This window comes from Solanum tuberosum, unplaced genomic scaffold, assembly GCF_000226075.1.
Source record: "Solanum tuberosum cultivar DM 1-3 516 R44 unplaced genomic scaffold, SolTub_3.0 scf00152, whole genome shotgun sequence".
Lineage (NCBI taxonomy): Eukaryota > Viridiplantae > Streptophyta > Magnoliopsida > Solanales > Solanaceae > Solanum > Solanum tuberosum.
Window position 1 is genome coordinate 259,900 of NW_006239078.1, and position 27,823 is coordinate 287,722.

Sequence of the window (27,823 nt, forward strand, 5' to 3'; positions counted from 1 at the left end):
AGCTTCATAGAAGGAAAAAGAATATGCCAAAGGAACTTATGTGCTCTACCTTTGTTGTTTCTTTTCTTTTTCTCACTCATCGAAACAGAGTCAGAATTTGATGTTTATTAATATATATACTCAATAAATTTCTTATTACGATTCAAAATTTGAATCTAAGTTATTGATTTTGACCGAATCCGTAAATATAACATGATCGTCGTAACATATAGTAACACATCTCTTTCATAATATAGTATCTGAGTCAATTTGTGTACTTCAATTATTGAAAAATTTATAAATCTTACTATTAATGTTTACCTCAATTAAATAAATGTGACATATGTCTTTCGTAGATGTATTTATTACTTAAAACCATTATTAAGAATATGTGTTATTATTTCAACTGCCAATTTTAAATTATTTAATTTGATATAAATATTGATCGAGTGCATGTGAGTATTAAATTATCACTCGACAGATATATATTTGTTATTATCTCCAACCTAAATATCCTACTATTTTTACTATATAGTATATGATAACAAATCCATTCTGCTCATTTTTTATTAGTAATAATACCAAAGTCAAATGTTTATTACATACAACATAATCTCCTATTATTATTATAAAGAAAATAAGAGAAAATCTTTCAAAATTAAATTAAACAAGCTAATTAATCTGTTCTTGTTCAACTTATGTAAGCAAGAAAACCCTTAATTTTACAATATTTTTGAAGGACAATATTTGTACCGACATCATGTCAAGGTCGATAGAAAAAACGTACACATGCCACTTTTCGATCTTATCTTTGAAGAATAGTTATTATTTTGAAATTTCAAATTTCACGAATAAAACTTAAAAATAGTCATCGCGTCGAGATCAAGCATTCTATTCCCATTAAGGCTAGGAACTAATGGGCTTTTACCGATTTCACAGTTAGCCCAAAAGGGATAACATGTAGGGAGTCCAATCAAAGCCCAACGTCTATCGTGGGCTTCATAAACCAGCCCAATAGTAAGTCATTTTGGCACATTTATAGTTTGTTTGTTCGAACTTTCAAAATCAACTTGTTTAGAAAGGTGTTTTTCAAAAAAAGTACTTTTAGCGAGAAATTGTTATAAGTTGTAAAAAAAATTTTGAGCATCAGACTAGTATGTGTTTAAAATCACTGATTTTCTCTCGAAAGCTTAATCAAATATCTCACTTTTACTTTTAATATCCCAAAAACTTAGCCAAACAGACTAGTATGTGTTTCAAAGTAAAGTAAGAACCGAATTAAAATGTATACAAGAAAGGTAAAAATAATGATATAGAGATCTCTATTAATAATGACCATCTTTTAAATATAGGTTCAATGAACGTTTTTTCTAAACATTGCATATAAAGACTTTCGAAAGTTAATTAGAACCATCTTTTAAATATAGGTTCAATGAACGTTTTTTCTAGAAAAAAAAACATTGCATATAAAGACTTTCGAAAGTTAATTAGAGTTCATTTATTCCCCTTTATTTCGATTTATGTGATATTTTTTTTATTTATGGAGAATTAATTAACTAATTTTTAGGTTAAATTAGATTAGACCAATTTAATATTTTAAAACTAAAATTTAAATCAATATTCGAAAACAAAAAACATTAAAAGTTGTAAATCTTCTCATACTAATATGATGAGTAAATATATTATAAAATATCAACCAAAGTTTATATACTCCTTTTTGAATTTCAAGAAACGTGTCGTATAAATCTATACAAAAGAAAAGATGGAGTATCCCACAAATCACTCATTTTTTCTTGGCATATGATTATCGTCAAATGGAATAAGTCGAGAATTAAATTGACTAAATTTTAAAGTTAAATTAGATAAAAATCAATTGAATATGTTAAAACTAAAATTTAGATCAACATACAAAAACTATAAAAAATATATATATATTACAAATTACAAATCTTTTTTATATCAATATAATGAATAAATATATTATAATATTAATTAAAATTTATATACTCCTAATTTATATTTCAAGAAGCGTATCGTATAAATCAATAGAAAGAAAGATGGAGAATCCCATAAATCACTCATTTTTTCTTGACATATGATTATCATCAAATGGAATAAATCCATCTTTTGCGTTACGTGACAAAAATGTTTCAAGTACGTAATTGAATTGAGAAAAGACAAATTGATTATATCTTAGAATCACAAAAAAAAATGTCATTTTTAAATTTTTTTTATCATCAATAATTGCTTGTCGAAATCCCTCTAGTGACACTTTGCTCATCAACATTTATTAGGATTAGAAGGAACATCAATGAAAGTGAAATTGGCAAAAAGCACCTATCTCTTTTTGAAATTTTATCCATAAGAATCCATCTACATTTCTCAATAAAAACTTATTTTCAATAATGGTGTGGTTCCACCGGCACGGGTATCGAGTAAATGATAAATTTTCTTTTTTTCTATGCGTGATAATTTCACCTAAGGTATTTGATCGATCAATCCAAATTTATCGATTCACGATGTAAAATATTTCACTTTAAATCTCATGCCCCAAACTATAGACGATGATCTCACCATTGTTGACGACATGATCTTTTCTTGTTCACTTATGTTGGTGGCGCAGAGGCGAATTGTATTCTAATTCTAGGGTGGTACCTCACAAAGGTTTAGATAATCAAGAGTTGCATTCAATTCATTGATCAATGACGGATGTAATGGGGTGGTACCTTACTAAGGTCTAAATATTCAAGATTTGCACTTATTTCATTGATAGCTGACGTTAGTAATCTTAAATGAGAGGTGGTGCCTCACTGTGATTTAGATAATCAAGAAGGACTACTCGTTAAAATTTACACACATTTCATTGATCACTAAGACACATTCATAAAATCCAGTAACATAATGTCATACCACTTGACATAATGCAAGTAGGAAGCAACAAAAATATACATAAATTCTTTTATAGTTATCCAAACTATTCTATTCTTGGCACTAATATGTGGTGAAGAAGCAACCATCACATAAAAAAATAATAGCCACAAACTACATTTTCTTTCCCCCTATCACAAGTGCAAGGGACACACAATTTGTTTATTTTTATATCTCAACATGTCCCATTGGCAACCTCAAATACCAAAAGTGGGGTCTGTTTCTTTTTGTTTAGCAGAAACCTCCTGGTGGAAAAAGTTGGAAACTTTTTATAAAGGGCATAGGAAAAGTAGGCTAAAAGAACTTTATAAAGAGCTAACAAGAAATACATCAAAGCTAAACTTTTGTTTTATCACTTTTCACCCTTTAGTGGCAATGGTCACATGCCATTCTTGCAAAACATCAAGTGTTGGAATCAATTTTGTGTTTAAAAGGGGCTTTGAAATCAATACAACAACAAAAATGGTCCAAATTCATCTTTTTTTTAGGCTTTCTTGGCTTTGAGTTTGAGCAATCAACAAATGCACTTGTCTTTCCCAACTCATTGTAATCAAAGATCTTGCTTACCGAATAACGCTCCTAGTGAAGGAAAGAAAGTTAGACAAGTTAAGACAAGTCTTGTTGAAAGAAGAACTAATCAAAGATCTTGCTTACCGAATAACTTTCCTAGTAAAAGAAAGAAAGTCTTGTTGAAAGAAGATCTTAGACTGTGACGACTATTTTTACTAGCTTCTACAATAGTGTACTAATGAAGCAAACGATGTGCAGTTCAGCGGTGGTCCACAAAAACATAGAATCCACGAAGCAACCAAGGGGTATCAACATCTAATATATATACATAAAACTAATTTTGACCATATATAGTGAAATTTTTCGAAGAAAGACCCCCTTTACAGTACCCTAGCTCCGCCCGTGTTCTTGGTTTTCAGGCACAGAGGGAACCACCACAGAATAGATTCATAAGAACATACTATTTAACATTAATGTATAATCAAGATATAAACAATGGTGTTTCACTTGTCTGGACATTGGAAGACAGATGATTTATTTACAATAGCAGCAGTTAAAAAGCATACTACTTCTCCCATATTCACATTAGCTATATTTACACTAAAAAAACAGCTTGATATGTCAAATTTTCCCCCCACCAACAGAAGTTGATCAGTTCTAAAGTTTAAAGATGACAACGGTTTGTGTATTTGAGCCCGGAAACAAAGATCACTGCCACGATAAACTTGATTATTTGTCTCTCGAAAATGAAAATGCTGACCTGCTGCCACTACTATTCAATATTGATGCAGAACTTGCATACCTCCTCATATACTAAAAGATAGACCCTGCTTCAGAAAATTCCTAATGCGCAGAAAATGACCAGCTGCAGTATATTCAAAAATTCTGAAGAGAAGAGAGCCATTGCTCCATATACTTCTTACCCTCTGCAAGTATAAAAAAAGAATTTCAGACAAGATCATATCCACACATAAGTTCAATACAGACTACAGAGACTGCCATAGAGATGATACATCGTAACCTATCTAGAAAAACTCATAACAAATTGTGCAGTCTTTAAATTGGTTGAAGGCATATACAAGTCTGTGTTTGGAAACTACAAAGGGGGAAACATTAGAGTTAAAAATAAAAGCAAAAGTCAGTTCTTTGTCCACTGCTCTCTCCATGTTTAAGCTTTCTTTAAGAACCAAAAGGATGGATTGAAAGGGTATAACATCACCAAGATGGAGTATGTAGAACTCACTGCATTAGGTTAGAACGAAATTTTATTGAGGTTCTTATTCTCAAATTGCACAACAATACAACAACATACTTAGAGAAATCACACAAGTGGGGTTGGGGAGGGTAGAGTGTCCGCAGGCCTTACCCCTACCTTGTGGAGAGAGGTTGTTTCCAAAAGACCCTCGGCTCACAATGCACAACAATGGAAATGATAAAATCATGTTCATTGATTGTAGTTCGATAGCATCAAATATTGCTCATCAGTTCTACTCCACTAATATTATCTATTCTTCAATGCAACTATTGCTTATCAATATCTAACTAAATCCAAAGATATTACTCTATCCATCTGCGCCTTGATGGGAGTCGGGCTTCTATTTTTAGCACTATTATGCGACGCTTGTTACCACGCGCTTGGTAACTCGAAGGATAACAATACGACAAACTCACATGTATCTTTTTCTCAGTCTACACATAACTAAACATAACTAATTTAACAAATTCAGCTCCAGAGGTGTCATTATTGTCAGAGCAGTTGCAAACAAGCATAATGAAATTCAAATCATAGTCATCAAAGGCCAATAATCCAAAAGAAATATACTCTACATAATCAATGCAGCAAAAGCAACAAGAACATATCTACAGCTCTTACCAACAGGATACTCATTTGAAAGATTCTCAATGGCACTTAAAAACTGATTGTTTGGCTCTCCTATCTCTCTACAATCATGCCTGTAGCAAGGAACCAACACAGCAAAACTGTCATCTCCCTCATCATCATTCTGGAAATCAGGGGCATGTGGTTCCAGCCACCCGATCGACCAGTCAGAGTCATCGGATTCGGAACCTGATAAACAAACACCATCAGATGGCACCAATACCACATCATAGTTCTTATCAACCCTCTTCCTCTCCTCTCTACTCTTCCATTTCCTCTTCACTTTCCTGGTAGTTGAAGCTAGATTAGCCCCCCTCACTGACTTAAACTTCAAACTATCACTTTGTTCCTTCAATCCAAATCCAAAATCTTGCAAGGGATTCATTGAAGACCCATTAGACACTGGTTCCTTCTCTTTCCCACCCCACCACCACCATGACAAACGAGTCAAAGAAACTGCCATTTCATCCAAAAGGGATTCTACAACTGATCAAACTTAGCAAAAAAATTCAAACTTTAAGCTCTGAAACACAATCAAGAACTCAACTCCAAGCCCCAGAACAAAAATTCAACAAATTTTTAATCCATTACTAAAACAAAATATCAGATGGAAGACAAAAGATTCAACTTTTCTATCAAAAGAGCAAAAAAGCAAACAGCTTTAAGCAGTTTAATCATCAAAAAACAACCCCTTTTCAAGAAAAGCTTCAAAATTCAAACCCCCACCATCTCCTAGCACTAAAATTCAACTAAAAATCCCAGAAAACATCGAACACTTCAAATGGTCTAACAATATGATAAATCCACAAAATTTAAATCAAGTTTTTTATCTCAAACTCATGATTGATGAGGGCAAAATTGGAATTAAAACACTAAAAAAACCATTTTCCCCAATCGGGTCAGACCCAAACCCGGACCTGTTTCTCAGTAAAGAAAAAGGATAAGCTTTCGGCAGATGTATATATATATATATCAAACGGTGACACAACCGGAAAATTCTCAAATTCTCGCCGGAAAGTGAGATCAGCACAGTAATATCACCGGAAAAAAACAAAACTTTTCACCGGCATATCCATTTGCCGTCACCGCCGGTGAACCCCTTTTTCTTTCTCTCACTAAAACTCCCTTCTTTCGTCGTCACCCCACCCGCCCAACAGTCACATACACAGAGTGGAAAATCAACTGAATACTTTGTGGCGGGGCCTATATATAAGCAAATGGATAACTATTTTATTTTTGTTCAATTTTGATCACTTATTTTGTATAAACTACATTTTAACCCTACAACTTTCCTAATTTGCTATTGTATCTATTTTGTCTTGTTAATTTTTTATTGATTATTTTGTACAAAAAATAGATTTTAATCCCATATCTTTTCTAATTTGTTGGTGTATACATTTTGTCTAGTTAATTTTGCTTTTATTGCTCTTACATAATTTTGATTTCACGATTTAGGTTATTTCTATTTCGCTCGTTGTTTTTATGATAATCGTGTAGTTAGTGAAAAAGAGGATTAGCTGAATTAATTCCTTTTTTATTATCTTTTTGAAAATTAAACTTCGAAATACTTATTTGATCAGAAAAAATTGAATTTTTCATAAATTTGAAAAACACCCCAAAAAAAAAGATATTTTCATTTTTCTCATTCCAAATTACTCGCAAAAATTCAATAACAAACAACTTTCATTGTATTCATGACCAAGCACAATTTCAATTTTTAAATATAAATTTTTACTTAAAAATAAATATTACTTTTTTCAACTATTATCAATTTTCATGGTCAGATTCCCCCTTTTTAACTCCCATAACTATCCTAATTTGTTGTTGCATCTATTTTGTCTTGTTAATCTTTTATTGCTTATTTAGTACAAACAAGATTTTTAACACCATAACTTTCCAAATTTTTTGTTGTACCCATTTTGTCTTATTAGTAATTTTTATGGCTTATTTTGTACAAACTACATTTTAACCCCCATAGCTTTACTAATTTGTTGTGGGGTACCCATTTTCCCTTGTTAATTTTTTACTGCTTACTTTCTGTACAAACTATATATTAATCCCATAGCTTTCCTAATTTGTTGTTGTGTGCACACAACTTGCCTTGCTCTTGTGTCTTTTTTTTTTTATTAAAGTCATTTTTTTTATTTAGTAATAAAATACAACCTCATATTCACTTCCACCCCACAAACCTACCCTACCCCACCTCTCATAATATATGTATAGGTTATATATAAATATTTTTAAAATAATATTTTTTATTTACATATTAAGCACAAACACAAAAAGTAACAAATTCATTTATTTATGTAAATATTTTCCTTCCTATCGAACACGCCCTAAAAGTAAAAAAAAATGAATTTGACAAAAATTCAAGTATTTTAGCAAAAAAATCATATAATCATAGATTGAGAATAAAAGAGGAAAACTATAGAGGTGTGATTTATAATTCATATTTCTTCTAGGCCCTTAAGGTTCAATCAATGGCTAAGATTTGGTGATACAATTGTGACCGTCCGATCATGTTTTGTCTGTCCAATGAATCAATACTATATTGAAATCTGAGATAATAAATGAGTTAGAAAGAGTGGTTTGGTTATCGAGATTAGTCAAAATCTTGATATTATTTACTCGCGCGTTCTAATTTATGTGACATCATTTTTATAGTTCGTTACAAAAAAAATGTCACATATATGTAATTGACAATTACTAGCATTATTCTAATTTTATTGTTATTGAGTCTCACAGTTAACATTTTATTGTGAAGAAAAATAAACACTAAAATGACTTTAGTAAAAACAATTTGATATAAACATAACAAAATCATTCTTTTACTTCATAGGCTCTGCATTAATCAAACGATATCACATACTTTGAGATGAAGGAAGTACCTCACATAAGAGGCGGGACTATATATATGATTAATCATGAGATAACTTTATTTTGAACCAAATGGCTAGTCATAGTTATAGGATGAATTCAATTTCTTACCCTAGTGTTGGAGACAATTAATTTTATGAGAAAAGAATTCAAAATATATCTGAACTTTGACCGAAATTAATAGAATAATTCCAAACTTTGGACATGGCCTATTATTCATGCACTATTTAATAGTATATTTTAAAGATATATAAGTGTACACGTGAATATCATAAATATTGCATCATTATAAATTCGAAAAAAGATCGGACCACCGAGGTTAGTTTGCAACTTTACCCAATATTTTTGCATGAAGTTGTTTCAACACATAAAATATTACTAATTATATATATAACATGATTTTTTGATGAGAAATTCACTTTTACCCCTTTAATTTTGCTCCAATCACAGTTTTAGTTGTAGGTCTTTAATTTAAATTTGGGAATTAAAAAAATCGTTAAAATTTAGTTTTTTTTTTAAAATCTATTTATTTAATTTTAATTTAACACAAAATTTAAGAAAGTAAATACACTTGAGAAATTTTATTTATTTGACACGTGTGAAGTATGTCAAATGTCATTTTTATAAATAAATATTTTTTCCATTTCTTTTTTTAATAAAAAAATATTCATAACCTCACCAAATTTGACAAAGCTTATATCGTCATAATTAACTAAAATGAAGATTGTTAAGATCACATTTGCATATAATAATACAAATTTGATAGTCAAGAATGACCTATGATGCGTCTTCTTCAATAATTGTGAAATAACTATCGAAGTCTCTTTAATTTTATCAGTCTATTATTTTAATTCTATATAGTCTAACATATACACTTGTAAAGCTATATGTGGATTCCTTCAAAAGCCAAAATTAAAGGGTTTTTTTTTCTCTTTTGTCTTAGAAAAAGAGAGTTCTAATTTATAAGACTTAAAAAGTTAAATTTACTTTTTGGGAGATATATTCAAATACAATGTCTTGAGATAATTTGAATATCCTTTTCTTTTCTTAAGCATGTTGGACACAAATTAGCTTGTGTTTGACAAAACTAAATCGACCTATTTTTGATGGATTCTATTTTTAAAAAATTACATTTTTTTAATAGTAGCACTACTTGTGTGCATGAAAAGCTCTGATTGAAACTTGAATATTTTTTTATTGTTTCCATAGTTAAAATAAATTCTCCAAGTATAATTTTTAAAATAATTAAGAACATTCAACGATTAGAAAACGTATATAACTTTAAATGTTTTTAGAATCAACATTAAATCTTGAAAAATGTTTAATAATTCTCTCATTTCTTTGACTTTTAAAAAATAATATACTTTTGAAATATATGTATTTGTTTGAAAACAAGATGTTTCTATCATAAGAGACATGATTGTTCACATATTTTTCTCATTTTATTATCATTTGTTGAATTTTGATTGTACATATTGACCCCATCAATAATTGATTTATATATAATTTGTCAACCTTGAAAAGACAAAAAAAAAGAGAGGAAAAAATAAAGAAAAAAGGAACGTAAATGGAAATTAAAAGGAAGTTATGTTGAAACTGTCTTTTTCTTTAATTATTTTATTAAAAAAATAATATATGACCATCGTTTGTTCATCTTTTTTGAGTTACGAACACACAAGGTCATTAAATATGTGTTAGGTGCGTGATCCATCAACATATAACCTATTAACAATAGGAAGAAAATATAACATATCACAATAGAAGTTATATTCCAGGAATTAAAGCTCCTTACCAATTATCGCCTTAGGAAGGGAGTATCATACAACTTCACTCGTAGTTAATAATAATAATATCATTTCTTTGTATTCAGAATTGAAATCTTTTATCTGATTTGTCAATTCATTCTCGAGGCATGAAATAACTGAAGCGAGCCAACAACAAATCATAATATAGTGTGTACGTTTTAATTAATTGTCACTAGCAATCAATTTACTATCCACACTTGTTATACACTTGTGATGTTTCATTTTACCATCTTTAAAATCATGTAACATGTGCTAAAATCTAAAATAATCTAAGTTAGGTTCAATGATCAATGACTAATCAAAAGCCATCATAATCTTAGTTGATATATAACAAACTTATGTGCATGTATATATGTGTGACACGTTTTGCAAATGAAATTTAAATATGAATGTGAAAGTTCAATATATTTTGAAGAAAATATTACTATGAAATTATTATTGGTAATAGTACAATTAGAACGTGGTCATTATAAGGTTCTTAAATATTTTAGTACACTTGTTGATATCAGTCACATCTTATGACATCTATAATATTTAATTACATGTTTTTTTGTTTCACTCATTGTATTGTTTGTTATTGTTACTGATATTTTCTCTATTATTTTCAATATAGCTTTTCCAAACTCGATTTATTATATGCTTTTATTAAGTTTAGAACCTTTCATAAATAATTTTTTACCCTCGATCACAAGACAAGGATATGATTTGCAATACATATCAATAATCTTTCATACTCTTATTTATAAAATTATACTGAATATTTTGTTGTTATTACATTCGTAGTACTTTTGGCCTAATACCATGTTATTGTTTTTGTAATCTTCTTAACACTTGCACTTAAAATAATAAGACTACCATTACTTGAATATTTTTAAAAAATTAATAATCACTAAAACTGTCCTTGTTTAATGATTTTCTCTATTTGCATTAGTTGTACTTTGTCTTTAGGTAGCCAAATTCCACATTGTCACGTGCAAATACCCAACAAGGAAAGAAGAAAACATGCATTGAGAAAGCAAGCTTATAAAATCTACACTAAAATTGTATTGACTCAATGTGATTAAATTAATTTTCTACCTAGTATCTGATACTTATATTAAGGCTTGACTATGATAAAATTTGCTTAGAAAAGTCCCACCTCACTTATTGACTATTCATATCAGAATTTTAAATTGAGACCTCTAGTTCAGTTGTGCAAAATGAATGAATATAAACTCTGACATAGTTCATGTTATTGTAAGCAAGTCGTTTTTATTTTTGAAATAATCTTTGTCTTTTTATAAAGGTGATCAAATCTCAGAGAAAGTTCATCGTTGATAATACGGGTCCGCCCACCAACATTATCACCATTATAAATTGACATAATATTACACTATGTGAATAACAAACTGTAGTGCAATATTAATGGGACAATTAAAGTTGGTGGGATAAAGTTGTGTATGTTATTAAACAAATTAAGTTATTATTCACTGAATTACGCGTTGTGGTTAATAATTGGTGTGGTTTAGTGTGTACTTGACCCATAAATTAGTTCATGTTAGATTAATTATACATATTAATTAATTAATAATATATAAACCTAATATAATATTATATATATACCTAGTTTAATACTCTCTCCATTTCATATTAATTTAATTTTTGAGGCATTTTTCATTTTTCAAATTAACTTAATTGTTCAGTTTTCAATATTACTTTTAGAGTGTTACGTTCTTCCAATTTTACCCTTCATTAGTTAATATTAGAATTAGTGATTAATTGATATTTAGTTATTTTAATCATAAATTTGACAATAATTAATAAGGGTAAAAATGGAAAACTAGGTTCAATTTATGTCTTAATCTACTTTTCTTAAAGGGTGTGAAACACCTCAAAAATTAAATTAATATGGAATGGAGGGAGTACTATATAGAGAAAATTTCAGAAATAGCAAACATAATAGACATAATAAGGCTTTATAATTATAGTTTCGATAATTGCACTCCATATCTATAATTCCGTTTACTATGGAGGCTGTGGTTGTATATTTCTGTCCGTTTGTATATTTTAACCCATTTTTTGTCTTTCTTCTTTTGGGCTTTTACTCCATAGATTTGGGCCTATGTCAACGGCTAGTTAACAATAGATCCGAACAAAGTTGTTAAGCGATAACAAAATTCAAATTTTTCATTCACAACGGCTATTGCTATACACAGAAAAGTTTCAATTTTTTTCTTTTTTACTCTTCCATTAAAGCTTGTAACTTTCAATTTACTTACTTCAAACTGAAAAAAACCCAGTTGTTGTTTCTTTTGAATGGACTACAACCCAGAAATTTAATCAAAGGTACTTTTTCAACAACACCCATTTTGTTTAATATTGTTTCTTGATTAGTAAATAGAAAGAAAAATTGAATCTTGTTGTATGATGTTGTGTAAGTTTTTTTTTGTGGGTGTCTGAAAGATTTAGTCTTTCGGAAACACACTCTCTACCTCCACAAGGTAGTGGTAAGATCTGCGTAGATTCTATCCTGCTCGGATGAAATTTCACTGGATATGCTATTGTTCTTGTTGTTGGTGTCAGGCAAAATTACTAATTGTTAATGTTTTTATGTTTTTTCCTCTTGATTATGTGAATGTATGACACTCTGAAGTTAGCAATTCCTTTCAATTTTAGTAATTTATGATTCTGTGAATATATGTGTTGTTTGAGATTATTGAGAATATGATTTTAGATATAAGGTTGCGGAGGACATAGATTAGGTTAGTAGTGTGTTGTCTTGCTGTCCTTCGAGACTATTATTAGTCGTAGTGCTGTTGTTGTTTCTTGTCCTTCGGTTTCTGTTACTATACTGTTGTTGTATAATAGTTCTGCTTGTGTAATTATTTAGGGCAGATTCTGCCAGAGCATGAAAATGTACAAATTTTTTGTAAAATATTTCAATGCTTAGCATGTATGTGTTTTTTAATCTTCTATATTTCATTATTTAAGATTAAATGTGTCAAACTTATGAAATTCTGGCATTTCCAGTGAGTAAGAATTAGTGTCCTTCCTTAGAAAAAGCTTAGATCTTGGATTTATGTGGAGAAAGATTGTGAACAAGGAGCACCTAGTTAGACAGTTTATTTTAGGATGTTATTGTGATTATAAGAGCACTGCACTAGACTAGAAACTGGACCAATTGGAAGGTTCAAAAGCATTTCGAGTTTTCATATCGTCCAATGAGAGGCAATGGAGCTAAACCTGATATGTTCATTAGGAAATCCATTAATATGTATATAAATATTTAGGGTCGCAAGTTCAGAACTCATAAACTTTAATGGTGTTCCGCGTCTGAGTTCCAGTCTTGCCTAAATTCATGTCTTTGCTAATGCCTTTCTTGGAGGTAAGAGGTTTAGGGATCGACACTTAGCTGTTACTCCATCTGTCATCTGTCTCTATAGTTTTCATTTCTTGAGATTGTAGATTAACACAAAAGCTGCACTGTGCAGCTGATAGGGAGAGATACTTGAGGGAAGCTAAAAGCCAAAATATATGCAAAAACGTTTTGCCAATGACTTCAGTTGGTTTGTTTTCAAATCTGATCTTTTTGGAGATTGATATTATAGCATGTCCTGTTTAGTATTGTTTCGTTGTGGTTACTGCTCTCATTTATGTATTCCCTTTTTTAAACTGCTTGGAAATGCTTTATTTTAAGTCGAGGGGTCTATCGGAAACAACCTCTCTATCTTTACGAGGTAAGGGTCTATCAAAAACCTCTCTATCTTTATGAGGTAGGGGTAAGGTTTGCGTACACTCTACCTTCCCTAGACCCCACTTGTGGGGTATGTTGTTGTTGATAGTAGATGATGTTTTGATGCTGAAATTCTCTCTATTGTGCAAACAGGTGTTTTAGTGGATCTCAGTTCGAGTGAGGAAATGGACACAGTACATGAAGCACTAGATGAGGCCAAACTTGAGATTGAAAAGCTCAGGGTAAACTACCAAGGTAAAGCTGAGTTGTGTGAGAACTTGAAAAGAGTCAATAATGAGTTGCTAACCAAGAATCAGGAGGCGAATTTGAAAGTAGAGAAGCTCAGTCATGAATTGTCTGGGAAAGAAGATGAGCTTGCTGTCACTAAACAGTTGCACGAGGCAATCGAGTCAAAACTTAGAGAAAAGGAGACTGCTGTCAGGCATCTAAGTTCTACAAATGATAAGCTTCGTGCTGACATTGCTGAGATGGTCCGAAAGTTTGAAGAAGAGAATAGAGGGCTGGCATTGGCTTTAGATGGTGCTAATTCAACTAATATGGATCAGGAACAGCAGATTCGTTCTCTTGAACAAGAAATTGAGGGGCTAAGGGCTTCGGCTTTACAGAAGAAAAAGTCCTTGGAAGTTGATGAGAAGAGAGCCAAAGCATCCAAAGAGCTGAGAAACACCAATGATATGCTACTGGAGATGGAGCAGGAAAACAGGAAGCTCACAGATCAACTAAAATGGAGGAATGAACAGTTCATTCATCTGGAAGAGGCTCATGGCAAGCTCAGGCAACAACTTAAAAAATGTGAAGAAGAGAAAGAAGGGCTGGCATTGTCTTTAGATGGTGCTAATTCAACTAATGTGGATCAAGAGCAACAGATTCGTTCTCTCAAAAAGGAAATTGAAGGGCTAAGGGAATTCGTATTGGCTTCACAAAAGAAGTCCTCAGAAGCTGAGAAGAGAGCCAAAGCATCCAAAGAGCTGAGGCACAGTGATGATATGCTTTTTGAAATAGAGGAGGAAAACAGGAAACTTGAGGAACAACTTAAATGGAAGAAGGAACAGTTCAGTTATCTGGAGGAGGCTCATGGCAAGCTCAAGCAACAGCTTAGCAAGTATGAAGAAGATGGTAGAGGGATGGCATTGGCTCTAGATGGTGCAAATGCAACAAATTTGGATCAAGAGCAACAAATTCGTTCTCTCAAACAAGAAATCGAGGGGCTAAGGGAATTAGTATCATCTTCACAGAAAAAGTCCTCAGAAGTGGAGAAGAGAACTAAAACATCCAAAGAACTGAGACACAATGATGATATGCTGCTCGACATGGAGGAGGAAATCAAGAAGCTTGCAGATCAACTTAAATGGAAGAAGGAATCGTTCAGTCATCTGGAGGAGGCTCATGGCAGACTCAGGCAACAACATCTAGAGGAGGAGAAAGAATGGGCTAAGGAGAGATCCACATTGCTAGATGAGATTTCCAAACTGCAGGTGAATTTAGATTCTCAGCTTAGAATCTCGAAAGATCTTGAAAGCCGTTTGTGGATGTGCAATCAGGCTTTAGCTCATGAAGAAAGCAAGAGAAAGCTACTGGAAGTTCAACTTGCTGAGTCTAAAACAACCTTTAACAGTGTCTGTGCGGAGTATGAGGAATCCAAGTCTATAATTGAGAGCCTGACAAGTCAGAGGGACAAAGAAATTGCAACTCTAAGAGACATATTGGGCTCAAGGGATACACTTCACAAGGAAATGGAATACCAATTCAGGAGGGTAGAGCAAGAGAATCATGAATTGATGACATCCCTTAAAGAACTCCAGGAAGCCAAAATTCAAGAAGCTGGAGCTTCTTCTTCCTTGTCAAAACTCCGAAACAAGCTCAAAGGCCTGGAGCAGGTGCACAAGGACTGTTTTGGTAATCTCAAAGCCAAAGAAGCTGAATGGGCTTCTAAATTGGAGAAACTAACGGGGGAGCTTGATCTCTACAAGTCGTCTGTACAGAGCAAAGACACTTTAATAATTGAACTTCGAGAGGAGTTGGAGACGTGTGAATCACTAACATTGCAGTTAACACTACAGAATGAGGAGACTTCCATGATGCTGTTAGTGTTGAAATCTCAGTTTTTTGAGCTCCATCAAAGAATTGTTGATGATTATGCTTCTATGGAATTGGAGAAGAGAGAAGGAGTTGAGAATATCTCTACTCTAATCAAACAGTTGAATACGAAGAATGAAGCTCTTGTTAGAGTTCAGGAAGATCTCGAAGAGGAGCGTGAAAAGGTAGCACTGCTGTCAGAAAAGATCGAGTCCTTGAATTCTGAAGAACAACAACAGCTTCCTTTACAAAGAGAGGTTGATACACTAAAGGAAATGCTGAAAGAAGCATCAACTTCTCAAAGTCATTTGAAGGAGCAGGTATTGCATACAAAGAGTGACTTGGAACAAGTTCGTGATGCCTTGGATAGAGCAAATGAAGAACTAGCTGAAAGTTTCGAAGAAGGAAATGAACTGGAATTTGAACTGCAGGTATGGAAATCTGTTGCTGAAAAGTTGAAAGCCAACTTGGAAGAAAACCTTCAAATGAGGAGACAAATAGAAGCCTCCCTTCTTGCCCAAGCAGATGTTGAATTTGACCTCAAACAAGAAAGAGAAAGCCTTGAACTCGAGCTGGCAGAAAAAGATACAAGAGTGAATGAACTCCAGCAGCAGCTCTTCGACCAGAAAAGGGAACAGACAGCGTTGCTCAGTGAAAATATTGAGGACAAGAAGACTTCTCAGGATCTTCAGAAGGAAGTGGAGTATTTGGAGCAAGAGTGGGTGAGAAAAGAGCTTGAAGGTGCCATTTTTGAGCACGTGGAAGCAGAAACACAGCATAAGAAGGAGAAAGAGAGTCTCCACCAGCTTGTTGAAGAGAAAGACCACAGAATAAATGATCTTCAGAAGGATGTGGAGTATTTGGAGCAAGAGTGGGTGAGAAAAGAGCTTGAAGGTGCCATTTTTGAGCACGTGGAAGCAGAAACACAGCATAAGAAGGAGAAAGAGAGTCTCCACCAGCTTGTTGAAGAGAAAGACCACAGAATAAATGATCTTCAGAGCACAAGTGGAAGCAGAAACAAAGCATAAGAAGGAGAAAGAGAGCCTCCACCAGATTGTTGAAGAGAAAGACCACAGAATATATGATCTTCAGAAGGAGGTGGAGTATTTGGAGCAAGAGTGGGTGAGAAAAGAGCTTGAAGGTGCCATTTTTGAGCACGTGGAAGCAGAAACACAGCATAAGAAGGAGAAAGAGAGTCTCCACCAGCTTGTTGAAGAGAAAGACCACAGAATAAATGATCTTCAGAAGGATGTGGAGTATTTGGAGCAAGAGTGGGTGAGAAAAGAGCTTGAAGGTGCCATTTTTGAGCATGTGGAAGCAGAAACACAGAATAAGAAAGAGAAAGAGAGTCTCCACCAGCTTGTTGAAGAGAAAGACCACAGAATAAATGATCTTCAGAAGGAGGTGGAGTATTTGGAGCAAGAGTGGGTGAGAAAAGAGCTTGAAGGTGCCATTTTTGCCAAAGTGGAAGCAGAAACAAAGCATAAGAAGGAGAAAGAGAGCCTCCGCCAGATTGTTGAAGAGAAAGACCACAGAATATATGATCTCCAGCGGCTTGTCAACTCGCTGGAAAATGAGTTTGAAAGTTCAACTAGTTCATTCTCAGCCAGTCTCTCGGAAATGCAAGCAGAGGTTGATGTGTTTCATAAAACCTGGGAGAAGATGAGAACAGCTGAGATCCTAAAAGAGATTGAAATACAGATGAGGAACTTGGTGATCGTTGAATTAGAAAATGAATTTTGCAAGTTGCAAAAGGAAGTGGAGCACTTGGAGAAACACGCGTCCAATTCTGTTGGAAAAAGGACAGAGCTTGAAGATGAGATTGAAGCCAAAATATCAGAGATAGATGTGTTGCAGTTTAAACTTGAAAAGCAAGTAAGAAGCTCAGATATTGTGATCAAGAACCTACGTAAAGAAAAAGCAAAGCTTCTTGAAGATGTCATGAAATTGTCATCAGACAAGGACAAGTTGCTTGATACTTTCATGGAATTATCAGAAAGAATTTCCCGGATGTCTAAGGAAGATATGCAGCTAGCTGGTAGTTTGGAAAGGATGGTACAAAACTGTGACAGCAGTATGCCGGGAACAGACTTGAAATGGGATAATGAATTCTTTGACCCTGTTAAAGAGAACAATAGCAGACGCCCTTCCACTCCAACTTCCACTTCAACCAAGAGATTAGAAGCTATTCTTGATGAAAGATCACCATTGAGATCTCTCAACAATTAGCAAGGAAATTCAAATAAGGAAAAGAGAAGTTATTTTTTTTGTATAGCTTCTTGACAAACTTGATCTAACTGTTTGTTTTCTTGTCAGCAATCTGTAACTGGCTCGGAAAAACACGTTTACTTAGAGCTTCCATTTCAGAAACTTTGTAGCATATATTCATTCACTTCGATTTTTTAGTTCTTTTTCAAGCGAGTCAGTTCCTTGTATACAGTTGCAAGCAAATGACAATGACAACCAACATTTAGTACTGTTTTAATGACTGCTTTTTGTATTCATGTTGTATGTTAAGGGCAGATTTTGCTATCTACTAACTGTTCTTATACCCTCTAGTAAGCTGCATTTACAGTTATGGCGGATAAACAATTAAACTGTCTGACTGAAATCTGTCCTTCTTAATACATCAAGAAAGCATCATTAACAATTAGTTAACAAAGAACCTGCTTCATAACACAAATCCTTAGTTACTTTTTAACTGCTGCAGCCATTAATTCTGGGATATAAAAGACTCCATCCGTTCTTTCTTGACAACTCTTTAATTTCAATTTTCCACATAACATGTTTAAGACCACAAGATTCTACATATCTTTTAACTTAACACTACGAGATTCAAAAGTCTTTTAATTTTTTTAAACTCCATGTCAAGTCAAAACCAGACTAGCATATTGAAACAAAGGGAGTCAAAACTTAATAATTGATGTAAAATTACAATGCATTTCCTAATTCAAGCCATTATAGTTACTTGTAAGTTTTGCAAGTGTTATTTTTTTAAAAAGCTATCTTACTTTGAGTTAGCTTGCTATTGTTTGCAACTTGTTAAATCATGCAAACACTTGGTATGTAGGATTTCAATAAAATGTCAGTAGGAGTGTTTTTCCTTTCGAGTCTTTTGCCTTACGATCTATAGACCTTATTTCACTGATCTTTTATTTTTTTCTCACAATTGTTGCATTTCCTCTAGTCCCCTTGAAAGAGGAAAGAGCCTAAGCCTTTCATTATTATTCATTATTCATCAATGTTAATGAACACAACTTCTTCTTAACTCCTTTTTTACCCCATAGAATTATATATTAAATAGAAAGTGGTTTTAGTTTGGATTTGCCTTAATTTCTCCCCAATTTTTGCTTCTAAAGAAAACTAACAAAGCTATCAAAAAAGACCATAATTTAACGTTCACACAAATATTAAAGTAATATTCGTATCTTACAAATTCTCCCGTTAAACAAAACACTCACTATCCCTTAACATTATGAATGTTACCAAGTGAAAAAAAAATAAGCCTCAAAACCTTTCTCCTACTACCAGAAAGTGGATACCAACAATAATATATAGTTAGTGTATAATATATGTATATATTTATCGAACGGCCAAATATGTAACTTCATCAAATTATTGGTCATTCCATAATTGACCTTGGTGTTTTCAACAAGGACAAAACTAGCACCTCAACCTCAAATTTCCCAATTGGTACCCTCCATTGGAAATATTATTCCCAATATGCCACGTGTCCCAATTATATGTAACTTTTTAATTTTTATTTTGGGAAAAACACATTTTTCTCTTCTTCTTCCACCTCCATAACTTTTTTTTCCCTTGTTTTTACAAAGCATCATACATACGGCGTCGTTTTGAAGGTTTCTTCCTTTCTCTGTATTCCGGTAGGCAAGGGTAGTTTCATCATCTTCATCTTCTTGGTAGTTTCCTTTATGTATTTTTTTCTTTTTTCTTTTGAAAGTTGGGTTTTTTTTGTTCAATTTGGCTTAAAATTTTCAATTTTCTGTATTTTTTCGGTTTTTATTGGAAATGGATTAGTAGAAATTTGAATTCTGTGAAAAAAGAAAATACCCATGTAAAAAGATTTGATTTTTCATTCAAACTCCACTTCTGAAGGCTGATTTTTAGGGTAGAATTGAGACTAGGGTTATATTAGTGACTTAATTTCAATTCTGATGATGTTTTCATTTATGGGTTTTGCAGATATTTTTCAAGAGAAGTAGAGGTTGAGGGGGGAATCATCACTATCCTTGTTTTGTAATTAGGAAGACTCTTTGATCAATGTGGAGTAGTTTAGTTATCTTATGCTGCTAGTGATAGTTGGTTGTTTCCTTAGCTTTGTCCAATAATGGCTGCTGTGGGTTCTTTGCAGTTGTCCCATTATTTGGGGACTTGCAAGAACCATGAGCGCCTTAAGAAATATTCACCTATACAGGTACCTTTTCGACTTGGTTATATGTTTTATTTACATCACTAAATCTTCTTCCCATATTGAGTGAATGGTAGGAAACAACACCTAAAGTATCTGTGTTTTCGAGTTTATTCCTATCACCTACTATTCATCAAAACATACATACTTGTTCATATTTCCTTTCGTTCTGAACGATGATGATATTTCATGTAGGAAAAAGGAACAACTAATAGTTGAGGTGTGTTTTGATAAATAGTTGGTCATAGTTCAGGTAGATAGGAAACTCACATACATGATAGTTCAAGTATGAAACTTGAAAAAAAGGGATACTTTAGGTATTTTTTGACCATTAACTCTTTTATATTATTTGGTTTAATTCCACTTGCTTCCTTATAGAACACACTTGGAAGGAGCAGGTGGCATTCTTGTTGCACGAATCTGTCATCTTTTTCATCGGTAAGTACTTTTGATTGCACGTGGATGACTTCTTTGGATTCCAGAAAAGATTGGTGTAAATTGTGTATAACTTCTTTCCCCGTCTCCCCTTGCCCATCCTGTTCCTACCCATGCATTGAAAACAGTTTTGTTTATCTCATTTTATAGATATTGGTTCACTTGTAAATGATTGAACAATCTCGCTCCTCATAAGGTCTAAAAAAGGAAGGAAAAAAAGGAGAAGAAGAAAGGTCTAGAGGAACTTTCTATCACTTTGCCTTCACTATCCCGGTTAAAAGAAAGAAGAGAAAACTCCAAGAGAAAAATAAGGTGGCAATCTTGTAGTAAAAGAATTAGCTCAATGGGTATTATTTCTTAGGATAGTGTAATCAATGCAAATAGGGTGCTTGCGCTTTTTCCTTGTTGATATCTTCTCTGTTATTCAATTGTGGTAATGTATTTGGCTTCAGAAATTTGTTCTAAACTCAATTTTCTGTTATGTTACATTTTCAGCGGCAGGACTCTTGGAGTATCCATCACTTAAGAGGATTGCAAGTGAAGAAACATGTGCTCCCATGTAGAAGCAATTTGTTCAAGTGTAATTCTTTCCTAAAACCTGACCAAGCTTTTGACATTTCTGTAAAGAATGCTGCTATTATACTGAAAAGGTAATTCTTGTTTGTGTTCAATCAGAGAAGACTACGTGTGTATTATTTGCTATACGTGGCCTTCATATGAATAGATCTGGGTAAAGATGAACAAATTGAAATTCAAGATTAGATGACGATGATAGTTTTGAATAATGCTTGAATTAGGAGGATAGCTATAGTATCTTAACAGAGATGTTAAGAAACTAAGTTAAAGCAGCTATCTACATTGTGTGGTGGAACCCTTTACTTTTTTAGATCTAATATATTGAAGTTGAGTTTAGGCGTCTTGAAATGGTTTACTAACCATAGTAAATAGGATGAGGTCTGCCTGCTTATTTTGAGGAAAAAACAATAGTTTCTTTATAGCACAATTCCAACTTGTATGCACATACTTTAGTATCAGCGGCCAGATTTCACCCCTTTTACCTGTTTAACATAGTTTATATTGTTTCCTCGTAAATTTTAATGAAGAAGATTATTGTTGATTCATGCAGATCATACAATAGCTTACAAGGAAGCCCACATCTGCTTAAGTTGCTTCCGGCAATTGGAATCCTTACTTTTGCAGTTTGGGGTCTTGCACCATTTCTGCGTCAAAGTAGAAATGTACTCCTTCATGTATGAGTATGTTTGTTTTGGTTATATTTCTTTGTACATATCCCTCTTCGTCTATTTTTAGTTTGACAACAATGCCTGATTATGGTGCAGAAGAATGATAACAGCTGGGGAAAGAGTGGTACATATCATGTTATGACCTTTTATCTTCAACCTTTGCTGTTGTGGACTGGGGCAATGCTTGTCTGCAGGTTAGTTCATTCAATTGCAAGCAGAGATCTTTCCCTCATGACTGATTTACTTCTTGATGGCAAGCTGATGCATGAAATATATTTCTTGCAGAGCATTAGACCCCATGGTGCTACCAACAGAAGCTAGTCAAATTGTTAAACAACGGCTTCTGAATTTTGTAAAATCATTGTCTACTGTGCTCGCCTCTGCATATTGTTTGTCCAGGTAAGTGTGGTTTCTGGAGATCTTAAAAAAACCCCTTTGTAGCCAATCGCTTATCTAATTTTAATATTAATGAATTACGGGTGAACGACGGGAATTGAACAAGCATATTGTTGATAGAACTCCAAAATGACATTCTTTTGACCAAATTTTGCTCTGCTTTACCACTCAGAAAAAATGGAAGATATTGTTAATAACTAGAAGTACGTCGTGTTCATTAACATCTTGGAAATATTCTGCCATAGTTAGGGCAGTCAAACCTATGCTCGAAAATCAAAATATTTTGAGCACAGTTTATATGGTTCAGGTGTATTTTATCTTTAGTATGACTTATTTTAAATAGAACTTCTTCAACCAACTAAACTTAAACAACATTTGATGATGAAATATGAAAAAAAAATTGAAAAAATTCTGAAGCAGAATACGTTTTTTGAGGCTTTATAAAGAAATCATGCTTGTACTAAAATCAGTGGTCTAATTCTAAGGTTTCAAGCATTTTTGTGTTGACATTGTCTACTTGGACTGTCATATTGCAATTGGTTTAAAAGTTGTCCATATGTCGGCATTTGTCTTGTGCTTTCTATTTTATACTCCCTTCTAGTAGATGACTGCATTAAGTTGCAGCAAGATAAAGTGAAGAAAGTCTTGAGATATTTATATTGGTGCACATCTTATATCAGAAATGATATGGTATGTGCTTAAAGTAATAAGTTAATTGTTTAAAAGAGGGGTACTTTTCTGAATTATGACTCAAGACTAGCCTAAGTGTTGTGTATTTGTCTAATATCTTAGAGATGGAGAACCAGGTCAGATAAACTGGAATAAATTAGAGAGCAAAAGGCCTCTTACATTGCTTTGGGTTGAGGGGTGGAGAGCATCTCTTAAGCTTTCTTGTAGTATTTTGTCAAAAAGCTGGATGCTACTTATTTTACAATAATCACGAGTTTGATAATACCATTTTGGTAAAGCTGTAATGCTGCTTAATAAGTGCCTTCATATCCAAACTTTGCTCCAATAAATTTTTCTATTTGATACACGAAATTGTATTGACTACACTGTCTCTAGGGGTTAGTAGATTACCTGCTTAAATGTCTTTTTCTCTATGAGATTGACAGAATGGCACTCAGTATTCTCTGTATTCTGTAGGCAAAATTTATTTATACCAATGTATTCGTTGCTTCACAAATAGCTGTTTGTTGTATCTTCTTAAGAGTAAACCTTGAATGATTGAATGCAGTGTTATTCAACAAGCACAGAAGTTTTTCATGGAGACAAGTGATGCAAATGATACTAGAAATGTAAGAATTCTTTGCACCTATTGGATTAGTTAGTGTCATTTTATTTTTATTTTTTTCTTTTGATGGAAGTAATTTTTGTTAGTCTCAATTGATATATTGTACATATATGGGCGTCTTGCTTCTTGGCAGATGGGCTTCCAGTTTGCTGGTAGAGCTATTTATACTGCAGTGTGGGTCGCAGCTGCGTCATTATTCATGGAGTTGCTAGGTTTCTCTACACAGAAATGGCTAACTGCGGGAGGACTTGGGACAGTATTGCTGACACTTGCTGGTCGCGAGGTCTGTTTCATAGTTTATCTTGCTGAACTTGTTGGTTATAACACCATTATTCAAGCTCATCTTCATATAGGCATGGAAAAGGCCGTTTATAGTTTATAGTTCTAGTTCCAGTTTCGATGAAGATGGTAATGCAATTATTCTTGTGATGTTGTTATTAGATATTCACAAATTTTCTTTCAAGTATCATGATCCATGCCACCCGTCCGTTTGTCCTTAATGAATGGATTCAAACCAAGATTGAAGGCTATGAAGTTTCTGGCACAGTTGAGGTATGAACTTGCGCTTGAGGGAAAAAACCAGTATTTAATGTTTGAGATCAGAAGAATGTATGAGCCTTTTCCTCTAGCACTTTTCTGTTAACTTTTCCGCGACTCATAAATTTCTCTATCTGTTTTCTGCAGCATGTGGGTTGGTGGTCCCCTACAATCATAAGAGGCGAGGATCGAGAGGCTATTCACATTCCAAACCACAAGTTTACAGTTAATGTTGTCCGGAATCTGACTCAGAAAACTCATTGGCGTATTAAAACTCACTTAGCCATCAGTCATTTGGATGTCAGTAAGATAAATGTGAGCATTACTTCACTCTCGTAGCCAAGAAAATACAGCAAAATAAGTTATACTACTGATGTTTGATCTCTATGTTACCATGACTTTCTGTAGAATATTGTAGCTGACATGCGCAAAGTTTTGGCAAAGAATCCCCAAGTTGAGCAACAGAGGTTACATAGAAGAGTATTCCTGGAGAATGTCAACCCTGAAAATCAAGCCCTGTTGGTTAGTGTCAATGTTTGATTATTAATATCTTGTGACTTTTGGATGGATTGTCATTATCAGTGTAAAGGCTGCTTTAGTTACATGATTTTCGAACCAGTATGTTTTGAAAATTATCTTGGGTGCTTTTACTTCTCTCTAGGGTGTAAGAGTATGTCTGGTCTGCTTGCAATTTTCTAGATCTGGAGTACCCAGAGTAATTTCATAATCGTGGCTGCTGCTTTTGTTGCCTCCAGATATAATGGGCTAGAATTGTATCTAATTGAAGTTGGTAAACTCTTTTAACAAAGAATTAGGGTTGTCTTCCAAACTAATCGATTGAATTGCAGTTCCCGAGCAGGATGTATAGAAAGAAGCAAATTATGTAAACTCAAGGCACACTACTTGGTGCCCATTTACTGAAGATTTGTGCGTCATGAGTATCAGTGAGACCATTATATTAGTACACCTCGTGATCTATTTACCTTGAGAACTGGTACTTAAAGCAAGTAAATCAAGAAGTACCACTCTCCTTCTATGATTCAAGGTAGTGTATAGTATAATTGGAAAGCAGTGTGTGAATATTATCTAAGTTCATTATGTAATGGCAGTTTATCTAATTGACTGATGATCTTTCCATTTGCTAAAAAGCAAAATACTTTCATGGTCCAGTTGAACCTAGTCCACTCTGCTTGCCTGCTTTCAATTAGCTATTACTTGGGGTTATGGCTGACCCATCCATTTAGCATACTCCGTATGTCAGGGAACCAATTGTTGTTTGCATGTGTGTGTGTTTGTATGGTTAGGTAAGTGAGAGACTCAGAAATTCTCGAGGACCGGGCTGTTTATGCTCCTCAACATGTACTCTGTCTCACATGAAAAGTTGCTTGACATTCTTGAAATGCTATTCCGCTGGTGGTTTATTTACTCTTACAAATATCTGCTTCATTATTGTGCAGATCTTAATATCCTGCTTTGTCAAGACATCACACTTTGAAGAATACTTGTGTGTCAAGGTGAGTGAAGATCCTGCTACAAATCCTATATGAAGAGTTTCTGTAATCCAGAATATTTAGTAAAACAGTAAAATGTTCTATCCTCAATTTGAAGCACACTGCTTTCTGTAACTTTAGTATTAATCCTGGCAATGGTAGGAAACCGTCGATAAAATATTTCTTTCAAAATCCCCATGTATGTATGCAAATGAAGTTGATTGTTCCTTGCCAAAGTTCACTTCTCTCCCGAACCCTCCCATCACTTGCTCCCCAAAAATCAAGTAATTGAAAAGCCACAGTTCTGTAGGTGCCAGCGACAAAATTATTTGTTGGGGATTAATCATCTAGTCCAATGAGATGTGCTCTTTTCTATTTTCTGCCATTTAGCCCATGAACAATAGGCAATAAGTTTACTTTATCCAGAAAAGAGTGGAAAAAGAAGGCAATGATTTCTCTGTCTTCTGAGATGCTTAACACTTGAATGTAGCTATAAGTAATTTCTCGGCTTCTGAAGGTTGCTTTATCAGACGATTCTTCTGCATATTACGAATAATCTGCTCATGAAATACATAGCGAATTGCTGTTTCATATGTTTGTTTAACAAGAGATGGTTGAATTATGGAATTTGTGAACTGAGATGAAAGTTGGCACCTACCTGTTTAGTGGTCATTTGATTTCAGGAAGGATACTTCTTATTGGCTATTGCTAGTCGGTTTTGGTTCCATTTCATTTGGAGATCCACAACTTTGTGTTTTGACCTTTTCTTTTTTCTTGGATGATATTAGGAAGCTATTTTGTTAGATCTTCTCAGAGTCATTCGACATCACCGAGCTCGGCTTGCCACTCCCATCCGTACTGTTCAGAAAATATATAGTGATGCTGACTTGGACAACATGCCATATGACTCTGCCTTCAGTCGTGGAGCAGCATCAACTCGTCCGTTGCTACTGATTGAGCCATCTTATAAAGTCAATGGGGAAGATCGCACAAAAGGTCGACCAATTCGTGTGAATGGTGAAGAAGACACCAAGGAAAAGTCTACCATGAAACCGGCACCTGACAGCAAGGTTGAAACCAAGAGCGGACCTGCATCTGATCCTAAAATCAAAGAAACACTTCCAGCTAACTCTAATGGTAAGGATGTGCCAATTTCTGACCTGAAACTTGATCCCAAAGTTGACAAAATGGCAAATGCTGAATCCAAAGATGACATCAAAGCATCGGATCCAAAACCGAGTAAAGCAACAGTGAAAAACACTTCAAAACCGGTCCCAAAAGCTGAGCTAAAGTCTGCAGAAGTTGGTACTTCTGATTCCAAAGATCCTCCAGAGAACATCTCTAGCAACAAGCAAGTTAAGAAGGTAAGCCAGGGAAGTGGTCGCACGACCAATGTAGTTGATAATTCCGCAACTTCTCCATCAGATGTTAGAGAGAAAACAGGAAATGTCCCATCCACTTCACAATCTAAAAGAGAGGATGAAAAACCGCAAGTCACACAACCATCTGTGCCATTGAAACCTGCATTGGAAGAGAACATTGTTCTTGGTGTTGCTCTCGAGGGTTCAAAAAGAACCCTTCCAATTGAAGAAGAGCTGTCGCCACCACCAAATCCAGCAGAATCCAAGGAAATGGCTACTAGCCGTAGTAGTAGTAATGCTTCTACCATTGCAGAGAAAGATAAACAAGACGGACAGCGTTCAAACAGACCTAATTCTACAGCTCTAGATCAGTCGGGTAAAAGGCCCTCAACCGACAATTGATTCGACTATGTTTTCATTAACAATTCATGTGACACTAATTCTTTGTCAACACCAGATTTGATGCTATATGGTCCATTGAAAGAGTTGTCTTGATGTCCAGGATAGTGAAGTATTTAGCCTATCACACTAGTATAAAATTAGTCAACTTATAGGAGTTAATCATGTTAGTTTCTATTGGTTATTAATGTATGTATTATTGTCATGTGTCCAGTTTGATCCTCCAGTGGCATGTTTTTTTGGTTATTGGCCTGGTTGAGCAACTTCTATAGGAATTGTCATTTTTCTCAGTCATGCTGGTTTACCGCAGACACACACATACATGTATTTGCCATTTGTGTAATCTATATCTAATCAATGATCCTACCAGAGATAGTCAACAAACTTCTTGTTTTCGTGAGTGAATCTATCAAATTTGAACAGTGATTAACGATCACTATATGTCCAAGGA

General features: G+C 33.8%; 3 protein-coding genes across 7 annotated transcripts; 2 read left to right on the plus strand and 1 right to left on the minus strand.

Annotated features, from left to right (window-relative positions):
* Nucleotides 1-3,863: 3,863 nt before the first annotated feature.
* Nucleotides 3,864-6,473, minus strand: LOC102603530 (uncharacterized). The gene is made up of 2 exons (XM_006353105.2): nucleotides 5,291-6,473; nucleotides 3,864-4,343 (listed from the first exon to the last, which is right to left on the minus strand). Exons 1-2 carry the CDS (start codon nucleotides 5,757-5,759, stop codon nucleotides 4,294-4,296), a joined length of 519 nt encoding a protein of 172 aa, XP_006353167.1. The 5' UTR covers nucleotides 5,760-6,473; the 3' UTR covers nucleotides 3,864-4,293.
* Nucleotides 6,474-11,984: 5,511 nt separating this feature from the next.
* Nucleotides 11,985-18,055, plus strand: LOC102583641 (uncharacterized protein At4g38062). Its single transcript, XM_015311216.1, has 4 exons — nucleotides 11,985-11,996; nucleotides 12,174-12,303; nucleotides 13,844-16,538; nucleotides 16,786-18,055. The coding sequence occupies exons 1-4, from the start codon at nucleotides 11,985-11,987 to the stop codon at nucleotides 18,014-18,016; spliced, it is 4,068 nt and encodes a 1,355-aa protein (XP_015166702.1). The 3' UTR covers nucleotides 18,017-18,055.
* A 1,506-nt stretch (nucleotides 18,056-19,561) lies between these two features.
* LOC102603869 (mechanosensitive ion channel protein 2, chloroplastic) lies at nucleotides 19,562-27,756 on the plus strand. 5 transcript variants are annotated; one of them, XM_006353108.2, is made up of 14 exons: nucleotides 19,562-19,707; nucleotides 19,991-20,222; nucleotides 20,595-20,654; nucleotides 21,147-21,301; nucleotides 21,778-21,901; nucleotides 21,992-22,089; nucleotides 22,181-22,294; nucleotides 23,529-23,589; nucleotides 23,719-23,868; nucleotides 24,027-24,137; nucleotides 24,270-24,437; nucleotides 24,531-24,644; nucleotides 25,580-25,636; nucleotides 26,401-27,756. In XM_006353108.2, the coding sequence occupies exons 2-14, from the start codon at nucleotides 20,136-20,138 to the stop codon at nucleotides 27,373-27,375; spliced, it is 2,274 nt and encodes a 757-aa protein (XP_006353170.1). In that variant the 5' UTR covers nucleotides 19,562-19,707; nucleotides 19,991-20,135; the 3' UTR covers nucleotides 27,376-27,756. The 5 variants fall into 5 exon arrangements, with proteins under 5 accessions (XP_006353170.1, XP_015166723.1, XP_015166725.1 ...); XM_015311237.1 differs by having other exon boundaries at nucleotides 19,562-19,681; XM_015311239.1 differs by having other exon boundaries at nucleotides 19,562-19,681; nucleotides 21,995-22,089.
* The last annotated feature ends 67 nt before the right edge of the window (nucleotides 27,757-27,823 follow it).

Bases quoted from the DNA above. Each gene is read 5' to 3' on its own strand.
- LOC102603530 (XM_006353105.2), bottom strand. From the start codon at position 5,759: ATGGCAGTTTCTTTGACTCGTTTGTCATGGTGGTGGTGGGGTGGGAAA. The intron at 4,344-5,290 runs GTAAGAGCTGTA...TTATACTTGCAG, and splicing joins TTCAAATGAGTATCCTGTTG to AGGGTAAGAAGTATATGGAG.
- LOC102583641 (XM_015311216.1), top strand. The intron at 12,304-13,843 runs GTACTTTTTCAA...TTGTGCAAACAG, and splicing joins ACCCAGAAATTTAATCAAAG to GTGTTTTAGTGGATCTCAGT. The intron at 16,539-16,785 runs TGAGCACGTGGA...AATGATCTTCAG, and splicing joins GAGCTTGAAGGTGCCATTTT to AGCACAAGTGGAAGCAGAAA.
- LOC102603869 (XM_006353108.2), top strand. From the start codon at position 20,136: ATGGCTGCTGTGGGTTCTTTGCAGTTGTCCCATTATTTGGGGACTTGC. The intron at 22,090-22,180 runs GTTAGTTCATTC...TATTTCTTGCAG, and splicing joins GGGGCAATGCTTGTCTGCAG to AGCATTAGACCCCATGGTGC. The intron at 23,869-24,026 runs GTCTGTTTCATA...TGTTGTTATTAG, and splicing joins TGACACTTGCTGGTCGCGAG to ATATTCACAAATTTTCTTTC.